Below are 25055 nucleotides of genomic sequence, written 5' to 3'. Positions count from 1 at the left end.
ATGTGTAAACTTTAATGACTAAAACAAGAGTGATAAAAACGTTGAGTGATAATTTGCGTACTTTACTCATATATGTATTATTTTGTTCTCGGCTGCACGTTTATGTGATAGCTCTGTTGAACGGTAGTCTAATATAATGTTAAGAAAAGGCGCTACCGGAAATGTTAATATTTTTTTAACATTTTCGGTAGAGCATTACTTAAAATATTATTTTTTTTCTTTCGGAAATGTTAATTTCGCTACCTAAAATGAATATTTCCGACATTAACATTTCCGATAGAAAAAATAACATTTTAGATAGTACCCGTAATCAATATTTCCGATAGAAAAATAACATTTTAAGTAGCGTTCTACCGAAAATATTAAAAAAATATTAACATTTCAGATAACACTTTTCCTTAACCTTATACTAGGCGGTCTTTCCTTATAGATCCCCACGTTTATTTCCCTTTTCAATGAGGTAAATCATATGTTTCTTCTTCTTCACGAATCCCTTTTTTTAACGTTTTCAATCAATTGGATTGTTTAGTTGATTATTCGACTATAGATAAGCCGGCCAGTCTGAGCTATGCTCAAGTTCTGCTGCTTTTCTCATTTGATTCTTCAATCTCTTTTTGGTTTTTTTAATATCCAGAAGCCTAAAATCTTGACTGTGATTTTGACTCATTTCACTTCAATTCCTGATTTTGTTTCAGCTTTTATTTACAGTTTGATCTATTTATAGGGGTTATTATGTTAGCTAATCCCATTTCCATGAATTTTAATCTGAACTGCATATTTAGAATCATCATTTACCTTTACTTTTCAGATTATAGTTTCCTTGAATATTTTGATTTATAGTATGAAACTTGTTTTAGTTAGATGAGGAAATTGTAGCTAAAACAGAATTGCTGTTAGATCGAAGGATGATCTCCTAGTTGCTTAAATTGAACCATGAAAGTTTACCTTTAGAAGCTTTGGAATCCTATGTGAATTATTCATTAAAAAAATCTTACATATACAAGTTGGATTACTCAATGTGAACCCCATCCAACTATCATAAAAGGATAATTACTTTGGTCCAAAAATTAGACTATATATTAATTTGGTCAAATAAAAACGAAAAAGAAATTAGGGTTGGACTAATACCTGACTGTTGTGGTTTTTAGGACTAATTTCAGCGTTTTTTCTCTATAAAAAAGTTAAAAAGGGATTACCTAAGGGATGACAATAATAAGAATAGATGACATGCATAGTGGTGTAACCAAGTTGACAATTCAACAGAAATACTTGTAATGCCCGCCTGCTAAATCTTTTATAGTTACTGTCTTTTTGTGTTGTGCTCTAACAAGAAAAGCCTTGGCTCATTAACAAAAGAAAAAACTGGAAGGGATCAAAAGATGGCTGAGCAGCACAACACTGTTGAAATTCCTAGAGTGAAACTGGGAACTCAAGGACTTGAGGTTAGATTTTGCTCTTCTTATTGTAGTAGTTAAGTTAAAAGCTGTTTCTGAGTTGCATATAGGCCCTGAACTCGTCATTCTTGCATCAGTTCCACTGTTTTTGGTTCAACTAATGATTTGCAAACTGTAGAATTTCTGATTAAGATACATGATTTTCTTTGGTAGGTTTCAAAGTTGGGGTTTGGTTGTGTGGGGCTTACTGGAGGTTACAATGACCACGTCCCTGAAGATGTTGGCATATCGATTATCAAGCACGCATTCGATCGAGGAATCACTTTCTTTGATACATCAGATATCTATGGACCCAAAACTAATGAAATTTTGATTGGAAAGGTGAACATGCTTGGACAAACTCCTTGTATTCTCAACCTCAATTGCAACAGCTTCCTGGTTTTGCTTGTCACTCTGATATGATTTTATGCTTTTATTATTGTTCTTTATTTTTAAGGGAACTTATGTATCTGTGAAACAAATATCATTTTCCAGGCATTGAAGCAATTACCAAGAGAGAAGGTACAATTAGCAACAAAGTTTGGTTTTGAAAAAATTGATCTAACCGGTATCATAATAAACGGTACTCCCGAATATGTCCGTTCTGCAATCAAGGCTAGCCTGAAGCGCCTGGATGTGGATTATATTGATCTCTACTACCAGCACAGAGTTGACACCAATACTCCTATAGAGGATACTGTAAGTGCTGCAATCATCATAGATTCATAATACCAAGTCATTATTTTTAATTGGTTGAAATTTCTGTCTTCAGATGTCTGAACTAAAAAAGTTGGTGCAAGAGGGGAAAATAAAGTACATAGGCTTATCTGAAGCTAGCCCTGAAACCATAAAGAGAGCACACACGGTTCATCCGATAACTGCTTTGCAGATGGAGTGGTCGCTGTGGACTCGTGATATCGAGGAACAAATAGTCCCCCTTTGCAGGTTTATTCATGTATCTTGAATCATCGGAATTGAAAAAAGACTAGTGAACATCAAATTCAAACTCTAGCCATACTACTAGTCTTTTTTCATTTCCCAGGTTTGAGACTCAATAAACTCATGCAATCAACCATTACTCCTTTCAATGTCTATCTAAATGCGTTCATCCATGCAGGGACCTTGGAATTGGGATTGTTCCATATAGCCCTCTCGGTCGCGGTTTCTTTGGCGGCAAAGCAGTGGTGGAAACCTTGCCTGCAAATAGTTTTCTGGTATGGGAACTGCCTCATTTATGTCTTTAACCTATCTTTAATCTTTGTATGGTAAACTGATTGCGAACATCTACTTTTAAGAAACGTTTACCAAGGTTTCAAGGAGAGAACTTGGACAAAAACAAGACCTTATATTTGAAAACCGAGAAGTTGGCTGAGAAGCATGGATGTACCCCTGCACAATTAGCACTTGCTTGGGTTCTTCATCAAGGGGACGATGTAGCACCGATTCCCGGTGAGTCACTTCCGTAACTTCTTGATAGCCTGCTGATATTTCAACTAAAATCCCCAGCAGAAGTAATACTATTGGCCTGAATCTTCGCACCAAAATTTTCCTTGAATAATAGCAGTAGGACCAGAGTTTTGACCCCTTTTTTCACTTTGGTTTGTAGGTACAACCAAGATCAAGAATCTTGATAGTAACGTTGATTCACTAAAAGTAAAGCTCACCAAAAAAGATTTGAAAGAAATCTCCGATGCGGTTCCGATAAATGAGGTGGCAGGTGATCGTTTTTCAGAGGGCTTTAGTCGATTAGCCTGGAAGGTCGGTAATACACCACCAAAGGAGAGCAAGGTTTCAACTTGAAATAGCCATGGATGCAAGTCTGCAGCAAGATATAAGGTTTTGCGTGAATGGACCCTCCAACAACTGAAACTAATGAAAAAGTAGAAATTTGTATAATGATTTAGTACGTCTTGATTACATTAGTGAAGGGTTTGGTGAGAGAAGAATCATTCATTACCAAAATAAAAACAAATAAGCAGCTTTGTACGACTTTGTTATATGTGATTTGTAGATACTAATCCTCCAAGATAAAGAACCACTTTCTTATTATAGTATATCAAATTTAAATTATGATAGGTATATATCACCTAGAGTTTAATTTAATAATGGGTAAACTATATTAGTGACCACCCAACTAGAGCGTCTTTTTATTTTAACCACCATTTTTGAATTCTTATCAATCAGGTCACCCAACTATTTAAATGCATTCAATCATGCCACTAACATTTAACATTTAACGGAAGGATTGACTTCGCAGTTAATAAAATTGGTATAATTACACATTCGATCCTCAATATTTATATCTTCTATTAATTTGGTCATAAGTTTAATTTAATAAGATTTAATCTCCAATTAGATGGCAACATGTGTCCCAATGAGATTGGAATATTTTATTAATTTTAATTATTTAATTTATTTTATTTTGAGTCCAATCAGGTGGTGACACGTGTCACCACTTTTTTTAAGGCAAAACATTGAAAATTGCTTATTTTATTTGGAAAGTAAAGCGAATTGAAGAAGATTTGAAAGAAGTTTCGGATGAGGTTCTGATAAACGTGGTGGCAGGTGATCTTATGTCAATGCCACTGAAAGTTTGGTAATATACCACAACCAAAGGGGAGGGAGGCTTCAACTTGAAATAGCCATGGATGCAAAGTCTGCATCAATATATAAGGTTTTGGATGAATGGAGTACACCCCAACGACTGGAACTATTGAAAAACGACAAATTTGAATCAAGGATTTAAAAGGCTTTGGTTACATTAGTGAAGGGTTCAATGAGAGCAGAAGCCTGCATCACCAAAATTAAGTTTACACAAATCAACGTGAAAATTCAAAGAAAGATAAGAACAGTTTAAATCATGGCTAAACCAAACTTTGTGGTTAATTGTACCTTCCTTCTTGGTAATTGCTTCAGTTGCTGCAAAATATATATAGTTGTTTCACAGATGCATAAGTTCCTTTAACAAGAAAAGAACAATAATAAAAGCATAAAATCACATCAGAGTGACAAGAAAAACCAGGAAGCAGTTGCAATTGAGGTAGCAAATATGAAGAGTTTGTCCGAACATGTTTACCTTTCCAATCAAAATTTCATTAGTTTTGGGTCCATAGATATCTGATGTATCAAAGAAAGTGATTCGTCGATCGAATGCGTGCTTGATAATCGATAATGTCGACATCTTCAGGGACAGGGACGTAACGCCTCGATTTCCAGATTATTAGTTTTGGGTAAATCCAAGTGAGTTTTATATAGGCCAAGAAACTATTTAAAAGTGTTGGTTAAGTTTTGTCTTGTTAGGTTTGGACTTGAGCCCATTAAAGCACAAAAATGGGTGTTTTTGATGTGTGCAAGAAATGAGGACTAGGAGAGCAAATTGTCCTAAATTGTTTCAAGGCTGAGAATTTTTATTACAATGAGGTCATACGGGCAGATGTTCTCTTACCTCTTTTTCTCCATCATTTGTCTTCTATCTCTTCCCTTTCAAACTCCATTCTCCAACTTCTCTCTTGTAGTTGGCAAAGGTGATAACTTTGTAAGGCTTTTCTTACTAATCCAAGAAGCTAAGGTAATAAATGAAATCCTCATTCTTCTAGTTTCCCCCAAACTCATTCTTTTAGGTTTTGGCCATGAAAAGCCTTTAATGGAGGTTTAAGGTGGGTTTTGAGTTTTAGGGTTCCTTAGCATTGCTAACTATTTTTAGATATTAGAAGTCATGTTTGTAGCTAAAACTTTAGCCCCCTAGATGAGTTGGCAACTCATTTCATTGCTTGTGATTAGTGAAAAAGTGAGGGAAATCTCAAGGGCAAAGGCAAGGAAAAGCTTGTTCTCGAGTGAACATAAGGTGTTAAATTGTAACTTAAGACTAAGGTAACACACCTATGACTCTCTTATACCATATAGATCATTTCTTGTGTTTGTGACAAGCGTCGTTTTATTGTCAAATAAAATTCCTTAATATCAAATAAAAGAAATAAAAATAGCATAGTATAGAAGAAGGGTCGATCCATAGGGACTTTGGAGCGGCTAATATAGAAGGCTTTTGATTCTGATGTGGGCGGAAAATGATAAGTAATGGGGGTTTGTTTGAAAGGAAACGAATGTAAAAGTAAAATGAAGAATTAAATCCAAGTAATTTAAAGATAAAGTAAAAAAAAATCAAGATGAAAATTTAATATGTTAAAAACATTCTCAGGCTTCGCTTTGCCTCAATTCCAATTGATCATTGAATAAGATTTTTACTTCGGATTAATGTTGGTTACAATCTACAAGGCCCAACCCTTTTAACTTATTTTTCGCTCAAGTAAACCGACAATACAAAATCAATCTTTGGATCACAGTCCTTATTTGGACTAACCACGACTATAGTCGCTAGTGCCAACTCAGTTTAAAAATTGGAAAAACTCGACTCGAGCTATGTTGTCTAAATGAGAATCGAACCACTAAATGTGTTCCCAAGAAGTCAAACTTGCTACCAGTCGATTCTCCCTCCCAACATTAAATCAAAACAACAATCAAATCAACATGCACTTTTTGAAAAGAAAGTGTTTTGATTTAAGGAAAAGTCGATTGTCAATCTAAGTTAGTAGAAAATTGAGAATGGAACCCGCATATATTAAGTGCTTTTCAATTCTCACAATCATAATTGAGCCATTTCTTCAACCTTTGGCTTATGGAAAATTAGCTAAGTATGATAGAAATCATACTTATCATATTTTTAAAGAAAAGAAAAATAAACTTAAAAGTAAAACACAAAATAAAAAAGAAAAGAAGAAAACTTTTATAAAACTATAGAGCAAATAATAAAGCTAAATTGAGATATTATTGAAGCTTTACCTTTAGAGGGTATTTATAGCTTTCTAAACCCTAAAAATGAAGTAAAAATAACTAAGGACAAATCCTAAAAATATTTAAATAAATTCCTAAAAACAAATAACAATTCTTAATTCAAATTTAAACTTAATCCTAATTATATGCCCATCCTTCTACAATGTTGATTGGACCTTATAGAAGCTGTCATATCACACATCATCATGTCAAAAGTCATGCCCACTAATCCAGCTTTGACTTCATAAAATAAAAACTACAGAATTTCTCATGTTTAGCACTATTTCTCGAATTCAATGTCCTTCATCGAAAATGAATAAAAATGCATCAAATTAGTAATATCAATAAGATTACAAGGAGTAATTAACAGTAAAATAGTAACGAAATAAAAACACTTATCAGTTTGCTTGCTTATGTGGGTTCATTGAGCATGTTGTGTACATTTTGTTTGATTATGGCTTTAGGTGTTTTTGAGGTGTATGAAGCGTGTTGACATAATAAGATCCCTTATAACTTCTATAAGCTCCACGTAACATTTAATAACCTTAGAAGGGTAAATGGTTGGGTTTGGGTTGTATTTTCGTGGAAAATAAGGGTTTTTTGGGCTCCAGTATCGATGCTGGATGAACAGTGTCGAAATTGTTCTTCGTATAGTTTAAAACAAAGATGTTTTGAGCTGAGAGTATCGATAATCGTACATGTGGTATCAATATTGTTCTACAAGTATCAATACTGTCTTAGCCATGCAAATTCCAGTAGTCATTATCGATATCGATACTCATAGGAGTATTGATACCCTACCTATAGTATCGATACTCTCTATAAGAGTATCGCTACTGAGGGATTTTTCCAAACATCAAAACCATTTTTGGTACTCAGGGTTGAAAACGACATGCAACATAAATGTTGAAAATCAAGTCAAATTTGGCTATAGCAGCCAGCTGCTTTTGAAAATTAAATAGCATGCTATTTTGGTTCAAATTGGGCAGCTAAAATGGTTGAAAATTAGCAAGGTATAACTACACATTTAATCATTGTATTTTAGGGTATTTACAAATTAGTCCTTAAGTTTCAACTATAAATACCCTAGCTCATTTAGCTTTAAAACCATCCCAAAGCATTCTAGCTTTCTTCCAATACTAGAGAGAATTTAGAGAGTTTCTTGAGAGTTGTTTTCTCCTTTTTTATCAAGAGAGAATTATCATTGTTTTATCCTTGGTAGATCGAGAGAAGTTGTAATTCCTATTTTCTCATAGTGAAATTCTTCTACCGTTACCCGTGGTTTTTACCCTATTTTATTTAGGGGTTTTCCACGTAAATTTTGTGTCTTCTTTATCTTCATTTTTATTTTCTCAAATTATCAGTTGCGATTTTGCTCTATCTGATAGCCGTCTTCCGCAATAATTGGTATCCGAGCTAGATTAGAGTGTGTAATATCTGCTTATTGTCTTTGTGGTTGCCACCAAAAGGTGGATCCTCCAACATAAGAAAATAAGAAGTTATTACCCATTCTTTGAAGGTTCCAGAGAACTATTCACGATAGTGAAATAGTGGGAGCTATCCGTAAAAGAAGCTATGGCAATGAAATTTGATATTGAAAAATTCAATGGGAGAAATTTCTCATTGTGGAAATTGAAGATAAAGGCCATCCTAAGGAAAGACGGGTGTCTAGCGGTGGATTTCGCAGATGACATCAAATGGAACGAGATGGATGGGAATGCTATGGCAAACTTTCATCTAGCATTAGCAGATGAAGTATTGTCAAAGTATCGAGGAGAAGAAGACAGCTAAGGAGATATGGGATCATCTCACCAAATTGTACGAGGCCACATCGCTGCACAATAAAATTTTCCTTAAGAGGAAATTGTACACTCTCCGTATGCCAGAAATCTACTTCAGTGACGGAGCACTTAAATACACTGAACACCTTATTTTCTCAGCTTACATCCTTAAGCTGTAAAATAGGAGAACAAGAACGTGCTGAACTTCTACTTCAAAGTTTACCGGATTCGTACGATCAACTCATCATCAACTTGACAAACAGTAATGTCACCAGTCTAGTCTTCGATGACGTTGCAGCTGCTGTTCTACAAGAAGAAAATCGGCGCAAGAACAAGGAAGACAGACAAGTAAATCTGCAACAAGTAGAAGCATTGACAACGATAAGAGGGAGATCAACAGAACGTGGCCAAAGCAGCAGTCACAAACATGGTAGATCGAAGTCAAGAAGCAAAAAGAATTTAAAGTGCTACCACTGTGGAAAGAATAGTCACTTGAAGAAGGATTGTTGGAGTCTAAATAAAAACTCCAATCCATAAGGCAATACCGCAAACACTTCAGATGATGGAGATGCTATATGCTGTGAAGCGTCAACCACCGTGGAAGGTAGAAAACGATTTACAGATATATGGCTCATTGATTCGGGAGCAACATATCACATAACCTCAAGAAGAGAATGGTTCCATCAGTATGAACCTGTCTTAGGAGGATCTGTGTATAGTTGCAATGATCATGCCTTAGAGATCGTTGGTGTGGGAACCATCAAATTGAAGATGTATGATGGAACAATAAAAGTTGTTCGAGATGTGCAGCACGTGAAGGGCCTGAAGAAAAATTTATTATCCTACGGATTATTGGATAATAATGCAAGCAAGATTGAAACACGGAAAGGAATCATGAAGGTGTTCCGTGGAGCGCTTGTGGTGTTGAAATATGAAAAGATAGCTGCAAACTTGTACATACTGAAGGGAGAGACTTTGCTAGAAGCAGAAGCCTCTGTTGCCTCATGTAGTCCAGATTCTGCAATGCTATGGCATCAGAAACTTGGACACATATCAGAACAAGGAATGAAAGTCCTTGTGGAGAAAAAACTACTTTCAGGCTTAACAAAGGTAATACTACCTTTGTGTGAGCATTGCATAACAAGTAAGCAGCAACGATTGAAATTCAACAAATCAAATTCTATAGGCAAAAGCATTCTAGAATTGGTTCACTCTGACGTATGGCAAGCACCAGTTACATCCATAGGCGGAGCAAAATACTTTGTCTCATTTATTGGTGATTACTCCAGGAGATGTTAGGTGTATCCTATTAAGAAGAAGTCAGACGTGTTTTCAACTTTCAAAAACTTCAAGGCGCGGGTGGAACTTGATTCTGGAAATAAGATCAAGTGTTTCAGAACAGATAATGGAGGAGAATACACAAGCGAAGAATTTGATGACTTTTGCAGGAAAGAAGGCATCAAAAGCCAGTTCACAGTGGCGAACACTCCTCAACAAAATAGAGTGGCAGAGCGGATGAACAGAACCTTGTTAGAAAGAACAAGATCAATGTTGAGAGATGCATGCCTAGAAAAATTATTTTGGGCAGAAGCAGTCAATACCGCTTGTTATTTGATGAATCGAGCTCCATCAACTGTAATAGAGCTGAAGACACCAATGAAGTTGTGGACTGGAAAACCAGCTGATTATTCAAACCTCCATGTATTTAGAAGTATAGTGTACGTGATGTACAACTCCCAAGAAATTTCAAAGTTGGATCCAAAATCCAGGAAATGTAAATTCTTGGGGTATGCTAATGGAGTAAATGGGTATCGCTTGTGGGATCCCACTGCCCGCAAAGTGATCATCAGTAGAGATGTTATCTTTGTAGAAGATAAGCTACAATGAAAAGAAGACGATGGCAGCACTGAAAAGTCAGAGACTACACAGATACATGTGGAAAAGGAGTTTGAACAAGGAGATTCTTGAAGCAGAACCACACATGATGAACAAGAACAGAGAGTTTGAAGCACCAACAACTCGTCAATCAGATCGTGTGAGAAGACGTCCCAATTGGCACTCAGATTATGTTATAGAAGGAAATGTTGCATACTGTCTTTTAACAGAGGACGATGAGCCATCAACATATCAGGAGGTAATAAACATCTCATATGCTTCACTGTGGATGATGGCGATGCAAGAAGAAATTGAAGCCTTTCATAAAAATAATACATGGGACCTTGTTCCACTACCACAAGGAAGGAAGCCAATTGGTAACAAATGGGTCTTCAAAATCAAGCGAAATGGTGACGATCAAGTTGAGAGGTATCATGCAAGACTGGTGGTCAAAGGATATGCTCAAAAAGAAGGTATTGATTTCAATGAAATATTTTCTCCTGTGGTTTGACTAACAACAGTTCGAGTAGTTTTGGCAATGTGTGCTACATTGGACTTACATCTAGAGCAGTTAGATGTTATAACAGCTTTTCTTCATGGAAATCTTGAAGAAGAAATTTATATGTTCCAACCTGAAGGTTTTGAAGAAAAAGAAAAGAAGAACTTGGTTTGCAGGTTGAATAAATCTCTATACGGTCTAAAGAAGGAGCCGAGGTGTTGGTATAAGAGATTTGATTCCTTCATTATGTGCCTTGGATACAACAGACTTAATGCAGATCCTTGTGCTTATTTCAAGAGGCTGGTGATAACAATTTTGTTATTTTGCTGTTGTATGTGGATGACATGTTGGTTGCAGGACCCAACAAAGATCATATTGAAGAATTGAAGGTACAACTGGCTAGGGAATTTGAAATGAAGGACTTGGGATCAGCAAACAAGATTATAGGGATGCAAATTCATCGAGACAGAAGTAATAGGAAGATTTGACTTTCACAAAAGAATTACTTGAAGAAAATCTTGTCACGATTTAGCATGCAAGATTGTAAGTCAATTTTTACCCCTCTTCCTATTAACTTCAAATTATCCTCCAGTATGAGTCCTAGCAGTGAAGAAGAGAGGATGGAGATGTCTTGAGTATCGTATGCATCAGCAGTGGGAAGTTTAATGTTCGCTATGATATGCACAAGACCAGACATTGCACAAGCAGTGGGAGTGGTTAGTCGGTACATGGCGAATCCAGGAAAAGAGTATTGGAATATAGTGAAGAGGATCCTGAGATACATCAAAGGAACCTCAAATATTGCATTATGTTACGGAGGATCAAACTTACTAATAAATGGTTATGTAGATTCTGACTATGCAGGGGATTTGGATAAAAGCAAATCTACTACAAGATATGTGTTCAAAGTTGCTGGTGGAGCTGCAAGCTGGGTTTCAAAATTGCAGTCAATTGTGGCTACATCCACAACAGAGGCAGAATATGTAGCAGCTACACAAGCCAGTAAAGAAACAATTTGGTTGAAGATGTTATTGGAGGAGCTTGGGCACAATCAAGAGTATATCTCTTTATTTTGTGACAGTCAAAGAGCCTTGCATCTAGCAAGGAATCCATCATTTCATTCAAGGACAAAACACATACGGGTTTAGTACCATTTCATTCATGAAAAGGTGGAAGAAGGAACGGTAGATATGCAGAAGATCCATACCAAAGACAACATAGCAGATTTCATGACGAAGGCGATCAACGCAGATAAATTTACCTGGTGTCGATCCTCTTGTGGCCTGTCAGAGACGTAAGAAACATGAAGGTACAAGGTAGAAAGAATAGTGTGAAGATATGATTATCCCAATCAAATCTTCAAGTGGGAGATTGTTGAAAATCAAGTCAAATTTGGCTATAGAAGCCAGCTGCTTTTGAAAATTAAATAGCATGCTATTTTGGTTCAAATTGGGCTGCTAAAATGGTTGAAAATTAGCAAGGTACAACTACACATTTAATCATTGTATTTTAGGGTATTTATAAATTAGTCCTTAAGTTTCAACTGAAATACCCTAGCTCATTTAGCTTCAAAACCATCCCAAAGCATTCTAGCTTTCTTCCAATACTAGAGAGAATTTAGAGAGTTTCTTGAGAGTTATTTTCTCCTTTTTTATCAAGAGAGAATTATCATTGTTTTCTCCTTGGTAGATCGAGAGAAGTTGTAATTACTATTTTCTCATAGTGAAATTCTTCTACCGTTGCCCGTGGTTTTTACCCTATTTTATTTAGGGGTTTTCCACGTAAATTTTGTGTCTTCTTTATCTTCATTTTTATTTTCTCAAATTATCAGTTGCGATTTTACTCTATCCGATAGCCGTCTTCCGCAACAATAAAAACATGGTTACTTTTAGGAAATAAGGCACGTCGAAGTTCGCAACATTTACAATCGTATCCAAAACAGTAACCACAACCATAATTTAGTATTATTTTCCAATACCCATTTTGTTAAATTGTGTCCACAATGCAGTCAAACAGCCACAATAGTGACCGCAATCGTAATTTAGTACTATGTTATCCGTGATCAAGCCGTAATCAAGAAAAGGGTATATACATAAACATGTACCGACGAAGAGGATCAAACTGGAATCGAGATACTGGGGAATCAAAATGGACTGAGGCTCCATGGTAATGAACCCAGTGTGCAGTGGTTTCCCAACAATCCTCCCTTGGGGGCTTCTCACCACCCTCGTTTCTTCGGTATCGGTTCGAATCACACGTATTGATCTTCGCATTAAAAACATGTCATCGGTGCGTCGGCCACCTTCTTCTTCTTCACTTTCCTTCCTTTCTCTCTCTCTTTCCGCCATTGTTTCTCGCCTTTGTAACCAGTTGTCACAGTCGACGCATGGAAGAAAACAAGGGCTAGCAGCAAAAAGCTCAATCCTTTACCCATTTTTGGCAGTGGTTTGGTTTAGAGCTAGAAAGGAGGGGGTATATGTAGAGGAGAGGGTGAAGGGAGACGCGTGGAATCCATGCATGGTTTGAGGGTTTAGGTGGGAGATTATAGTTTAGACACCATTGAAATCTGGTGAGATATACCAGTTAGGTAGGATAGAGTGGGGGATTAATGTATATGTAAAGTATTTGATCGAGCGGAGTAAAATATTGAGTAAATTAATCATATAGTACTTTAACTATCAATTTTAATATATTTTAATACTTAAACTTTCAATTTTTTCAATTCATCCTTTATTTAAGTCCATTTGTTTTTACCAAATTTGAATCACATGCTTCTAAACCATAGTAGAATATATGTGTACTTTCAATTCCTCTTTTTGATAATAATTTTTTATTTTTCAATTTAGTCCTTTAATTTTTCATAATCTCCTTATTTCTTCAATTCATCATTTATTTTAAGTATGTTTTTTACCAAATTTGAGTCACATGCTCCTAAACCATAGTAGAATACATGTGTACTTTCAATTTCTCTTTTTGATAACAATTGTTTTTTCAATTTAGTCTTTCAATTTTCATAATCTCCATATTCCTTCAATTTGTCATTTATTTTAAATTCGATTTTTATCAAATTTAAACCACATGCTCATATATCACAATAAAATACCTATGTAACTTCAATTGTTATTTTTTATTAAATATTTACTCTCTTTTTTATTTAGTCCCTTAACTTTACATTTTACTCAATTTGGTCTTTTGACAACAATTGTTTGCAAATTCTTTATTCTCATCAATTTCTTGACTCATTTCTACTCTCTCAAAATACTTTCTTTAAAATATAATATTATGAATATATTTCATAATTTTAGATTGTATTTGATATATTAAATAACATTATAATATGAAAGAATGTAATATATATATATATATATATATAGTTAGATAAAGTAAAAAATGGAACAAATCATTGTCATAATACTATAAATAATTATAATAAAATTAGTATAGAAACTCGAATAACTCGACTCGAATTTCTTAAACTCGATTCGGTTTAAAAAAATTTCAAGTTAAGTTCGAGTTGTAACAACTCGAATATCTCAAAAAAATTTGACTCGACTCGATCGAATGCTCACCCCTAGGAGCAATGCTGATAAAAGTGAAGATATTCAAAAACTCTAGCCACACTTGAAAAGGAATTAGTAACCTCTAGGATTAATGCTTTTGTTTTGATTATTTGGTTACCTACTTGGTTTATGCATGCATGAGTTTTTGAGCTTAAATGATTTTATTTTGATTTTCATCTCATGTATGTTAAAATGTGCTATTATGAACATTTAAAAAAAAGTTTTAATGAAAGTTTTAGTTTTCATCGTAATGATTTTTGGTCAAATGTGTTTTTCATGCTTTGTTTTTTTATTACAAATTTTAACTTTTAACCTTAAATTTAAATGTTTATGCATGTGATTTTATTGCAAATGATATCTCTCTAACAATTTATATCAATTTTTCAAAGGCATAACATTTTTGGATAGCTTTATGCACATGTATTTTAATGTCTCATGATTAAATATTGCAGAAAGTGGTTTAGACTTGGATTTATTTAATTTCATGTGTTACTAACATGTTTGTTCATCTTTGTTGAAATTCAATAGTTTTTTTGTGTCAAGTTTTTTAGAATCAAATTTTTTTAATGCTTTTATTGAGGGGGAGCTTTTGATTTTTCATATGATTTTTAATGATGAAAATTTCTACTTACTCTCCATTGTTATTTTAGAACCTTAAAGTTTGAATTATTTTTTATATAACAAAAAGGGGGAGAAATATGAGTTTGAAAAATTCAATTTCAAGAATGAAAAATGGGGAGCTTTAATATTTTCCAAAATATTTCTCTTTTTCATTAAATGTTTTATTAAGGGGGAGTTTTGCCAAAACCTTTTTTTTCAAATGTTTTGTTATATCAAAAAGGGAGAGATTTTTTAACATATTTTGATATAACAAATTTAAGGGAAAAATGTTCTTGGACTAAATTGAATTTATTCAAAGTTTTCAAAAATAATTCTAAGTCCACAGGACTTGAATTTAAACACAAAAATGATTTTCAAGACAAGTGTACTGATACTTTTCTTACAATATTGATACCACATGAACAATATCGATACCCAAGGTAAAAGAAGTATCGATACTCCCATAGCAGTACCGATATTGTCTATTGTTCTTCAATGTGTTTAGATTCCAAAATGTAATTTCGGTAATGATACTATGCAAGTATCGATACCAGTATAGATACTCCAAACCTAGTATTGATACTTCCTATCCAACGGTCTTATAACAGCTAGTTTTTATTAGAGCGGTATCGATACTCTCAGCCCGAGTATCGATACTCCTATGTCTGGACAATTTTATTTTGCATAAAATTAATCTCCAACGGGTCCAAAACATCCCTAACGACTAGAAACATCCGCAAACTCATTCCAACATATAAAATGAAGTTCAAGACACTTGAAGAAGGTTACAACACCTATTCAAGCAATCTACAACAAGAGAAAAGCTCTTTCAATCTTATTTTTCCTTTTTTTCTTGTAAATAGAGTGTTTTTGTGAGCTTTATTTGTAAACACCTACCATGTGAGGTTTTCTTGTTTACAATCCTTTTATCCTCTATAAAAGGGAAGTGGTTTTATCTTAGCTATTGAAAAGATAGGGATTTGTAAAGGTTATCTCTTTTTCCTAGAAAGAAAAGAACAAATTAATGAATTTGTTAGAAAATCCTTGGTGAGGAGATAAGGTAGTGGATTTAGATTTTGGTTGAGAAAGTTGAACCACTAAATATTTGTGCATCATTTTTCTCATCCTTAAATCTCCTTAATCCCTAATTTTTTTCATAAATCCACTTCAACCCCTAATTATTTCATAAATCCACTTCAACCCCTCTTGGTAAATTTTTTTGTTCAACATTTGAGGTTCCAAATTCCCAATATTTACTTTGCTTGTGGACATGATTTAATTACTTGTAGGCAATCTCTTGTCTTGATTTTTAGCCTCATTTTATCCTTATTCTCTATCTTTACCTAAGACTCATTGCAACTTTTTTTCAAGACCCAATGATTATTGCATTTTATTCAAATTAAGTAGTGGAGATTTGATTGTATTATAAGCCTATGGATGTAACACTCTAAACTAGTATGACACACAGTCGACTGATTAGAATGCCACACGGAACCACCAAGTGGCTAACCAAAAACTTTCTTTAATTTCTTAAATAAAATGTTTTCTTGCAATTACTCATGATAAAATAAATCGACCACAATTACATAAAAATAGTTTACATCAGGAGCTCCCAAATTTAAATAATTCAAAATGTACAAACCATCGTTTTAAATAAGTCACGACTCAAATATACAAAAAAGGTATACAAATATACATGCCCTCTAAAGGAATAATCTTGAGATGTACTCTGCACTATAACTCGGTCTGGATCACTACTGCTCAAAAGGCTCTTCGAATGCTCTTATACTAACCTGGGTATGGGGAAAAATTCCAAACGATGAGCTTACTAGCCTAGTGGCACACTAACAACTGCATCATACTAAAAGTGTTCATCTAATTCTCAAGCTATAAAAGAACATACAACATTGAGTTTACTCGTATACTACACTCTTTACTCTATGGTAGACATCATGGTGCGGCTAAAGGTTCTACATCTCGGAGCTCATGCACCCCCTAATATACCGAGGATGAGGACCAAAATCTCTACATCAGACACAACACCCTCGACTAACCCACCCCTCGCGAGTGTCGGGCCTCGACCCTAGTTAGTTAGTTTAAAGTACCTCGCACACTTTCTAAGGATATTCAGACTGATTCTATTGCTTGATACTAGTATCATTTACTAAAGTGACTCGGGTGTCCTGATCATTTCCCGAGTATACAAAAAAGGCTAATATTATGCAATCCTAGCGTTTATTGTTTCTATTATTCTATATAAATTACTATTATCACTTAGACTCTTATTTGATGTTATTCCGAGTATATGGGGTACCTCGAGTTTGATTCTTAATCTTTGGAATAATTATCCAAAAATGTTCATGGGTATTAATACTGACCTTTCAATATTGGCACTAAACCTTTGGTATCGATACCCAGCTGTTGGCATCGATAGCCCCAGACAGATAAAGGCTATTTGGGTGAAGTACTATCGATACTCTAGACTGAGTATTGATACTCTGGTGTTGGGGTATCGATACTTACATGAGTATCGTACTAAATTTTGATTCGATGTTTTGAAAAATAACCTAGTATTCATACCCCTATGTGGAGTATCGATACTACTATCCTGGTATTAGTACTCGAAGATAGAGTATCAATACTAGCTCTTTAAATTACAATATCGATACCATCGCTACAAAGTGTCATGTTTTGGCACGAAAATCCTATCTTTCTACCCCCGAAAGGCCTCATTGAGGTCCCCAACTATTTTTTAAGTGTTTTATTTGATATTAGAGGTCATAAAGAAGGTTTTAAACATGCTAAAAATCACAACACATGGAATCTACCATGAATGCTCCATAACTCAACTTTAGGCAACAATACATTTCAAGGGGATTTTCAACTTTCAAATTAACAAGGGGGAATTTACACTTTTAGTCCCTCTGCTTTTTATTTCAACTTAAATTACTACTAATGCTTGGGCCCAACTCAAACCCACTCTCAACTTAATTAAGTCCAAACTATTCTAAGGGGTCATTTGGTTCAGTTTATGGGTGTTACGTTGACCCAACTACTAACTGGGATTCGGGGTGTTACAATGGAAATGTCATGTTTGGTTTTGACTTTGAACATTCTTGCACCTAAAACACATTGAGTGAATTCAGTGAAACTTTGTGAGGCGTTGAGTTAGGTTGAATTGAGATTAATGAATAATTGGGTGTTATGGATTTATTTAATCTGATACAGCTTATGATTTCCAATTAATTGATATCTTGACTTGAATAGTTGTTGCGAACTTAACTTGCATGACTTGCTTTGATATGAGACAAGGCGGAGGAAGGTAAATTAAATTTTTTAACATGTACGATTGAAGCATGCTTGAGGACAAGCATGCGGTAACTGAGGTAGAATTTGATGAGCATTTAGATTGTCACTTTTTACTTGTTAATTTTCCCATTTTATGAATTTATTACTACCGATTTGGGTTGTGTTTTGATTATTTTCGTGCAATGGTTTACTTTCCAGAATCAGTAGTAAAAAGAGCATTGTTCGCATATTTTTGTATCCGATCGTGGTCGAAAACATGGGCATGACACTAGGCACGATGCGGTCTGACTTGACAGTTTCTAGAAGGTCCTATCAGCACGAGGAAGATTCTAGAAGTAACCCAGTCAACACAATCTGCGGAGATCTTTTAGGAAATTTAGTTTTAAGTTTGCATTTAAACACTTGGAATTATCTTTCAATATTTAGGATTTTTTTTCATTTGAATTTTCATGCTATTTTTAGGGATTTAAAAGCCTATAAATACCCTCTTTAGGGTATGACTTAGAACATCTTGAGTTTCATTTTGTTACTTTGTTTTCGCTTTGATCAAAGTTTTATTTTCTTTTACATTTTTGCTTTCTTTTACCTTACTCTTTTTATTGTTTTCATAAAATATGCTAAGTATGGTTTCTATCATACTTAGCTAATTTTCTTATTTAGCAAAGTGCTAGCAATGATTTAATTACAAACGTGAGAATTGAAAAAACTCTTAATACCTTCGGGTTATATTCTCAGTTTTCTAGAAAATTAGTTTGGCAATCGGCTTTACTTTTAAAAATCAAAACGCTTTCAAATCAAAAAGTCGACGTTGGTCTAGATGTTGTTCTGATTTAAAGTTGGAAGGAAGAATCGACTGGTAGTCAGTTCGACTTCATGGGAACACACTTAGCGGCGGTCTACTAAGGGAAATTGAGATCGGATTCAATTCTCAAAGAGATAACATAATCCCGAGTCAGGCTTTTCCAAAACTTAATCTGATTTATTCTAATGGAAATAGTTGTGGTTAGTCCATTCAAGGACCGAATTTCAAATAGTGACTTGGGAAGATCAGTTACCAACGAGAAAAGAAAGTTACAAGCGTTGGGCCTTGTAGACTGTAACCGACATGAATCTCGAAGTAAAATCCATTTTCGATAATCAAACGGAATTGAAGCAAAGCTAGCTCAAGGTTGTTTTCTCATCATTGTTTTCAAATTTTTATGTAACTGCTTTCATTTACTTAATTGCTTTCAACTCTTATTCACCAAATCCCCTTTTTATTTAATTTTATTTGATGAGTAAAACGGAAATTATCAAGCTCCTATTTTGTATACGTTATATTCGAATGTCCGAACTCACGTTTACCTTATGGATTTGATTTAATCATGTTAAATGTCGTTTTAGAAAGAAAAATTTTGTATTAGCCACTTCAGTGGTCTCGTGTGACGTTCTAATCATCGATCTTTGAGTCGGACAGAATTAGAGTGTTACATCCAATAAACCCCACACAACCAAATCCCAAATTCAAAACCTACCAAAGAAATCTTCTATCTTAATCATAATTTTACAATCTGCAAATCATCAGTTGAACCAAAAATGGAACAGAAGAAGAGATCAAGAATTATAATACACTTAGAGGAGTGGGATCATACACTTCTCAAATAACATCTTTAACTTGTGTCAAATTTTGTGGGAAAATTGAGATTTTTATTTGTAGCAGGAACAACAGTGTTCAGCTGATAAACAACCTGCTTCATTATCAAACCATAACTCCCAAGATTAGTAGCTAAAAATCAATCATGAAAATCATACGATCATGCTTATTTGTTTTATTTTGGTAATACAGGCTTCTGCTCTTGCTGATCGATATCGATATTAAATATCTAAAGCTTACTACTACTCATCAATACAAACTTCTAGCAATGATTTCATTTTCTGAGTGTCCAATCACTCAAAAACTCGTTATTTTGATGTAGGCTTTGTATCCATGGCTATTTCAAGTCTAAACCGTGCTCTCCTTTGGTGGTGTAGTACCAAACTTCCAGCGAAATTGACTTAAACCCTTTGGCAAAAGATCACCTGCCACATCATTTATCGAACTGCATTTCCAATTAAACAACTGTGTTTCGATTATTACTACAGCGGTATATCTCAATCCTACGGTGAACGAGTTGTTTATATGCAGTTTCTAAGTTCACCGATCTTGAATCCATTTATTAACGATATCGTGGATGGGAGAATCCGGTTCTTGGTGGAAAAAGACTCCGAATCAAGCCCACGGCTGCCTGGTCTAGTTAAGGAGTTCAAATCCACGTTCGAACATGTTCAATTCCAGATCCTATGAACTCAAAGATTGAAACAACAATGGCATGCAGCAGTTTTGCTGCGGTCGCAGAGGTATACATAATCAAAATTCGGGTGCTCTTTTCCTTTTCTTTTCATCAAAGTAATTTAGAGATCAAAACTAAACGAAAACAAATGTTCCAAAGCCAGAAGGTCTCCATTTTCCTTTAGCTAGTTTCTGGGCTAACCTTCTTCAAACCGTTCATGTCCTGCATTTCAAACAAAACATCAACACATTTTACAATGAACATATATGTCTCTGCGCAAAGAATTGAAATCACGCAAACGGAGATATTCGTTTAGGACTTAGAACTCATATATACACAATTAACTAACATGATACCCACAAATCCTCAAGAAGCTTTATATCTTAAACTGCTTATTTGTTTTATTTTCGTAATGAATGATTCTGCTCTCACCAAACGCTTCACTAATGTAACCAAAACATACTAAATCATTATACAAATTTCTACTTTTCCAATAGTTTCAGTTATTGGAGTCCATTCACCCAAAACCTCATACCTTGCCGCATGCTTTGCATCCATGGCTATTTCAAGTTGAAACTTTGCTCCCCTTTGGTGGTGTATTACCACCAAACTTCCAGTGTGATTGACTAAAACACTCTGGCAAACTATCACCTCCTACCTCATTTATCGGAACAGCTTTAGAGATTTCTTTCAAATCTTCTTTGATGAGCTTTATTTTCAGTGAATCAATGTTACTGTCAAGATTCTTAAACTTGGTTGTTCCTATAGAACAAATTGAAAGAAAGGGTCAAAACTCTGGTCTTAGTGCTATTATGTAAAAAACGAAATTTTTGGTGCTTGATGCAAAGATTCAGGCCAATTATGCTATTTCTGCTGTGGATTTTAGTTGAATATCAGCAGGCTATGGAGAAGCGAGAATGCATGTTGAAAGTTATGGAATGTGAATCACTGGGAATCGGTACTACATCGTCCCCTTGATGAATAGCCCAAGCGAGTGCTAATTGTGCAGGGGTACATCCATGCTTCTCAGCCAACTTCTCGATTTTCAAATATAAGGTCTTTTTTTTCCCTCCAAGTTCTCTGCTTGAAACCTTGGTAATTGTGGGTTAAAAGTAGAAGTAGGCAATCAGTTTTCTACAAAAAGATTAAATATAAGCTAAAGACATAAATGAGTTAGTTACCAAACAAGATAACTATTTGCAGGGAAGGTTTCCACCGCTCCTTTGCCGCCAAAGAAACCACGACCAAGAGGCTATACGGAACAATCCCAATTACAAGTTCCCTGCATAGATGAACGCATTTAGATAGACATTCACCATGATTTGGCTTCCAGCAATGAAAGGGATAATGGTTGATAGCATGAGTTTATCTGAGTCCCAAACCTAGGAAACGAAAAAAGTAATTCCAGCTTCTGATTATTCAAGATATGCCAACAAACCTGCAAAGGGGGACTATTTGTTCCTCGATATCACGAGTCCACAGCGACCACTCCATCTGCAGAGATTTTATCGGATGAACCGAGTGTGCTCTCTTTATGGTTTCAGGGCTAGTTCAGATAAGCCTATGTACTTTATTTTCCTCTATTCCACCAACTTCTTGAGTTCAGACATCTAAAGACAGAAATTTCAACCAGTTAAAATCATGCTCCACAACAAGTGTGAAACAAGGAAAATATATGACTTAGTATTATGTATTTAAGATGATTGCATCACTTACAGTATCCTCTACTGGAGTATTGGTGTCAACTCTGTGCTGGTAGTAGAGATCAATGTAGTCCACAGCCAGGCGCTTCAGGCTAGCCTCGGTACAGGCATGGACATATTCAGGAGTACCGTTTATTACGACACTGGTTGCATCCCATTTTGTGACACCAAATTTTGTGGCTAATTGTACCTTCTCTCTTGGTAATTGCTTCAAAGCCTTGAAAGAAAGGTATTTGTTTCACAGAAACATAAGTTCCTTCAACAAGAAAAGAACAATAATAAAAGCATAAAATCACATCAGTGTGACAAGCAAAACCAGGAAGCAGTTGCAATTGAGCTTGAAAATATTAAGAGTTTGTCCAAGCATGTTTACCTTTCCAATCAAAATTTCGTTAGTTTTGGGTCCATAGATATCTGATGTATCAATGAAAGTGATTCCTCTATCGAATGCGTGCTTGATAATCGATATGCAAACATCTTCAGGGACAGGGTCATTGTAAAATCCAGTAAGCCCCACACAGCCAAACCCTAGCTTTGAAACCTACCAAAGTAAATCATGCATCATAATCCGAAATTCTACAGTCTGAAAATCACCAGTTCAACCAAAAATGGAGGAACAGTTGTAAAAATGGTAAGTGTTCAGGGCCTATATGCAACTCAGAAACAGCTTTTCACATAACTACTGTAAGAATAACAAAATTTAACCTCAAGCCCTTAAGTTCCCAGTTTCACTCTAAGAATGTCAACGCTCTAATGCTTCTCAGCCATCTTTTAATCCTTTCCTGTTCTTTCTTTTGTTAATGAGTCGAGGCTTCTCTTGTTAGAGTACAGCACAAAAGACAAAACAGTAACTATAAAAATGGATATTATTAGATATCATCATCCTTGTATCTAACTTCATGAAAACATGTATTGCAACAATCCCCCCCCCCCCAAATTAGGCTTAGTTTCATAGTTTCCAAGCAGCAGTTTGAGCACTTTTGTTTTAGTTACAATTTCCTCATCTAACTAAAACAAGTTTCATACAATAGTTCTTCAACACAAATTTTAGTCTTTGGTACTCAAAGAGCCTCTAAATACCAATAAGTAAAGGAAAATTATGATTTCAAAATATACAGTTCAGATTAAAATTCAAGGAAATGGGATTAGCTAACATAATAACCCCTAAAAATAAAACAAACCCAGATTGAATTTCACGGAAACTATAAACAAAATCAGGAATTGAAGCGAAATGAGTCAAAATGACAGTCAATTGGAGAAGATTTCAGGCTTCTGGATATCCAAACAAACCAAAAGAGATCGGAGAATTAAAGGAAAAAAGCAACAGAACTTGAACATAGCTTAGAGAGTGGTCCACTACTCCACTTACTGGTAGTCGGATAATCAACTAATTCATCAAACTGATCGTCAAATACCAGTAAGTGGAAAAAAAAGGTTGAAAATTAGTCCTGAATGCCTTAACAGTCATGGATTATCCCCAACCCGAATTTCATTTTTCATTTTTATTTGACCAAATTAATATATAGTCTAATTTTTGGACCAAAGTAATTATCCTTTTATGAGTGTTGGATGGGGTTCACTTTGAGTAATCCAACTTGTAAATGTAAGATTTTTTTAATGAATAATTCACATAGGATTCCAAAGCTTTTAAAGCTAAACTTTCACGGTTCAATTTGTGAACTGCAATAACATGTTAAGCAACCGGGAGAAGATCATCCTTGTACCTATCTTCATGAAAACATGTATTTTTATATGCAACAAAATTTTCCCAAATTTTGAATTTAGTTTTCAGAAGTTTCATACTATAAATTACGACGACCCATTTGTTTTTTAAGCAAAATTTTAGTCTTTGGTAATCAAAGAGCCTCTAGATACCAAAAAGTAAAAGGCAAATGATGATTCTATATATATATATATAGTTTAGATTAAATTGGAAACGGAATTAGGTAACATAATGAACCCTAAAACAAAATCAGAAATTGAAGTGAAATGAGTCAAAAGCATAGTCACGACTTTAGGGTAATGGATATCGAAACAAACCAAAAGAGAATGAAGAATTAAAGGGGAAAAGCAGCAGAACTTGAACATAGCTCAGACTGGTCGGCTTATTGGTAGTCGGATAATCAACTAATCAATCCAATTGATAGAATGAAAAATACATTTAAAAAATGCACAAAATCTAAACCGTGATTCGTAAAGAAGAAGAAACATACGATTTTTACCTTGCTGAAAAAGGAAAAGAACTGAATAACAAAAAACGAGCAGCTGAGAAAAATCAAAGGAGCATGCACCAGCCGGGAATCGAACCCGGGTCTGTACCGTGGCAGGGTACTATTCTACCACTAGACCACTGGTGCTGTTGATCTGTCCGAGCTTTACAAGACAATATGACAAACTTATATTAGTAAGATCATACACATTCTCAAACATCTTTAATTTGTGTCAGATTTTCTGGGAAATTAAGAATTTAATTTGTCCAAGTAAAGTGGCTGGAAACAAGATTAGTAACTATAAATCAATCAAAAAAAAGTTGCTTTTTTGTTTCAATGAACATTCCAGCTAGCCCCATACAGCCAAACCCAACTTGGAAACCTACGAAATAATAATAGAGTTGGAGCACGGTCTTAACCTAAACAAGCACTTGAATAGACAATAGACATAGACTGCACACAAGAACAAAAAACCTTACCTCGAGTCCTTGTGTGCCCACTAGTTTCACTCTAGGAATTATCTGAACACTCTGATGCTGCTCTGCCATCTTTTCTCTTTTGTTCTCGAAACCGATGGTTTATCTTGGTGAAGAGCTGAAAAGGCTGTAGTAAATAGCTATAGGAAACAGATACAAGTGTAAGTGATTTATGTGGTGTATTTATGTTACCAAATTTAGTACCCATAATCTCTGATGGAGTTGACAGTTAGTTGGGTGACTCCAATATGTACCCCATATGCAATTATTGTAAACGTGTACATTATTAAGTAGATGAAGCTTTCTCATATAGCAGACTTACTTGGTACAGAGATTTCTGGAAAAGGGAAGAATCACAATAGCGTAGATCCTATCATAATTGTTCACTAAAGAAAATAAGTCAACAATATCACTTTTGCAAAAGCCCAGCAGTATGACCTCCTCTTCGCCGTTAACCAAGTAATCTTCATTTA

The 25055-nt window shown here is 34.9% G+C and overlaps 1 protein-coding gene, 1 non-coding gene and 1 pseudogene across 4 annotated transcripts; 1 reads left to right on the top strand and 2 right to left on the bottom strand.

Moving 5' to 3' along the window:
* The first annotated feature begins 1301 nt into the window (after nucleotides 1–1301).
* LOC120154923 (perakine reductase-like) lies at nucleotides 1302–3248 on the top strand. 3 transcript variants are annotated; one of them, XR_005518918.1, is made up of 7 exons: nucleotides 1302–1442; nucleotides 1608–1775; nucleotides 1929–2132; nucleotides 2206–2378; nucleotides 2551–2647; nucleotides 2721–2882; nucleotides 3040–3052. XR_005518918.1 is itself a non-coding variant. In XM_039166545.1 (7 exons), exons 1-7 carry the CDS (start codon nucleotides 1380–1382, stop codon nucleotides 3231–3233), a joined length of 1053 nt encoding a protein of 350 aa, XP_039022476.1. In that variant the 5' UTR covers nucleotides 1302–1379; the 3' UTR covers nucleotides 3234–3248. The 3 variants fall into 3 exon arrangements, 2 of the variants coding, with proteins under 2 accessions (XP_039022476.1, XP_039022477.1); XM_039166545.1 differs by having other exon boundaries at nucleotides 2729–2882; nucleotides 3040–3248; XM_039166546.1 differs by lacking the exon at nucleotides 3040–3052 and having other exon boundaries at nucleotides 2721–2883.
* Nucleotides 3249–20631: 17383 nt separating this feature from the next.
* LOC120154890 lies at nucleotides 20632–24654 on the bottom strand (annotated as a pseudogene).
* On the bottom strand, nucleotides 24183–24253 carry TRNAG-GCC. The gene has a single exon. It is a non-coding gene; the product is annotated as a tRNA-Gly (tRNA).
* Nucleotides 24655–25055: the final 401 nt, after the last annotated feature.

This window comes from Hibiscus syriacus, unplaced genomic scaffold (genome assembly GCF_006381635.1).
Source record: "Hibiscus syriacus cultivar Baekdansim isolate YM2019G1 unplaced genomic scaffold, ASM638163v2 tig00111151_pilon, whole genome shotgun sequence".
NCBI lineage: Eukaryota > Viridiplantae > Streptophyta > Magnoliopsida > Malvales > Malvaceae > Hibiscus > Hibiscus syriacus.
This window is presented reverse-complemented; position numbering and strand designations above follow the sequence as displayed.

Excerpts from the sequence above, each read along its gene's own strand:
- LOC120154923 (XM_039166545.1), top strand. The coding sequence starts at position 1,380 with ATGGCTGAGCAGCACAACACTGTTGAAATTCCTAGAGTGAAACTGGGA. Across the intron at positions 2,648-2,728 it reads TGCCTGCAAATAGTTTTCTG|AAACGTTTACCAAGGTTTCA; the intron begins GTATGGGAACTG and ends TCTACTTTTAAG. Across the intron at positions 2,883-3,039 it reads CGATGTAGCACCGATTCCCG|GTACAACCAAGATCAAGAAT; the intron begins GTGAGTCACTTC and ends TTTGGTTTGTAG.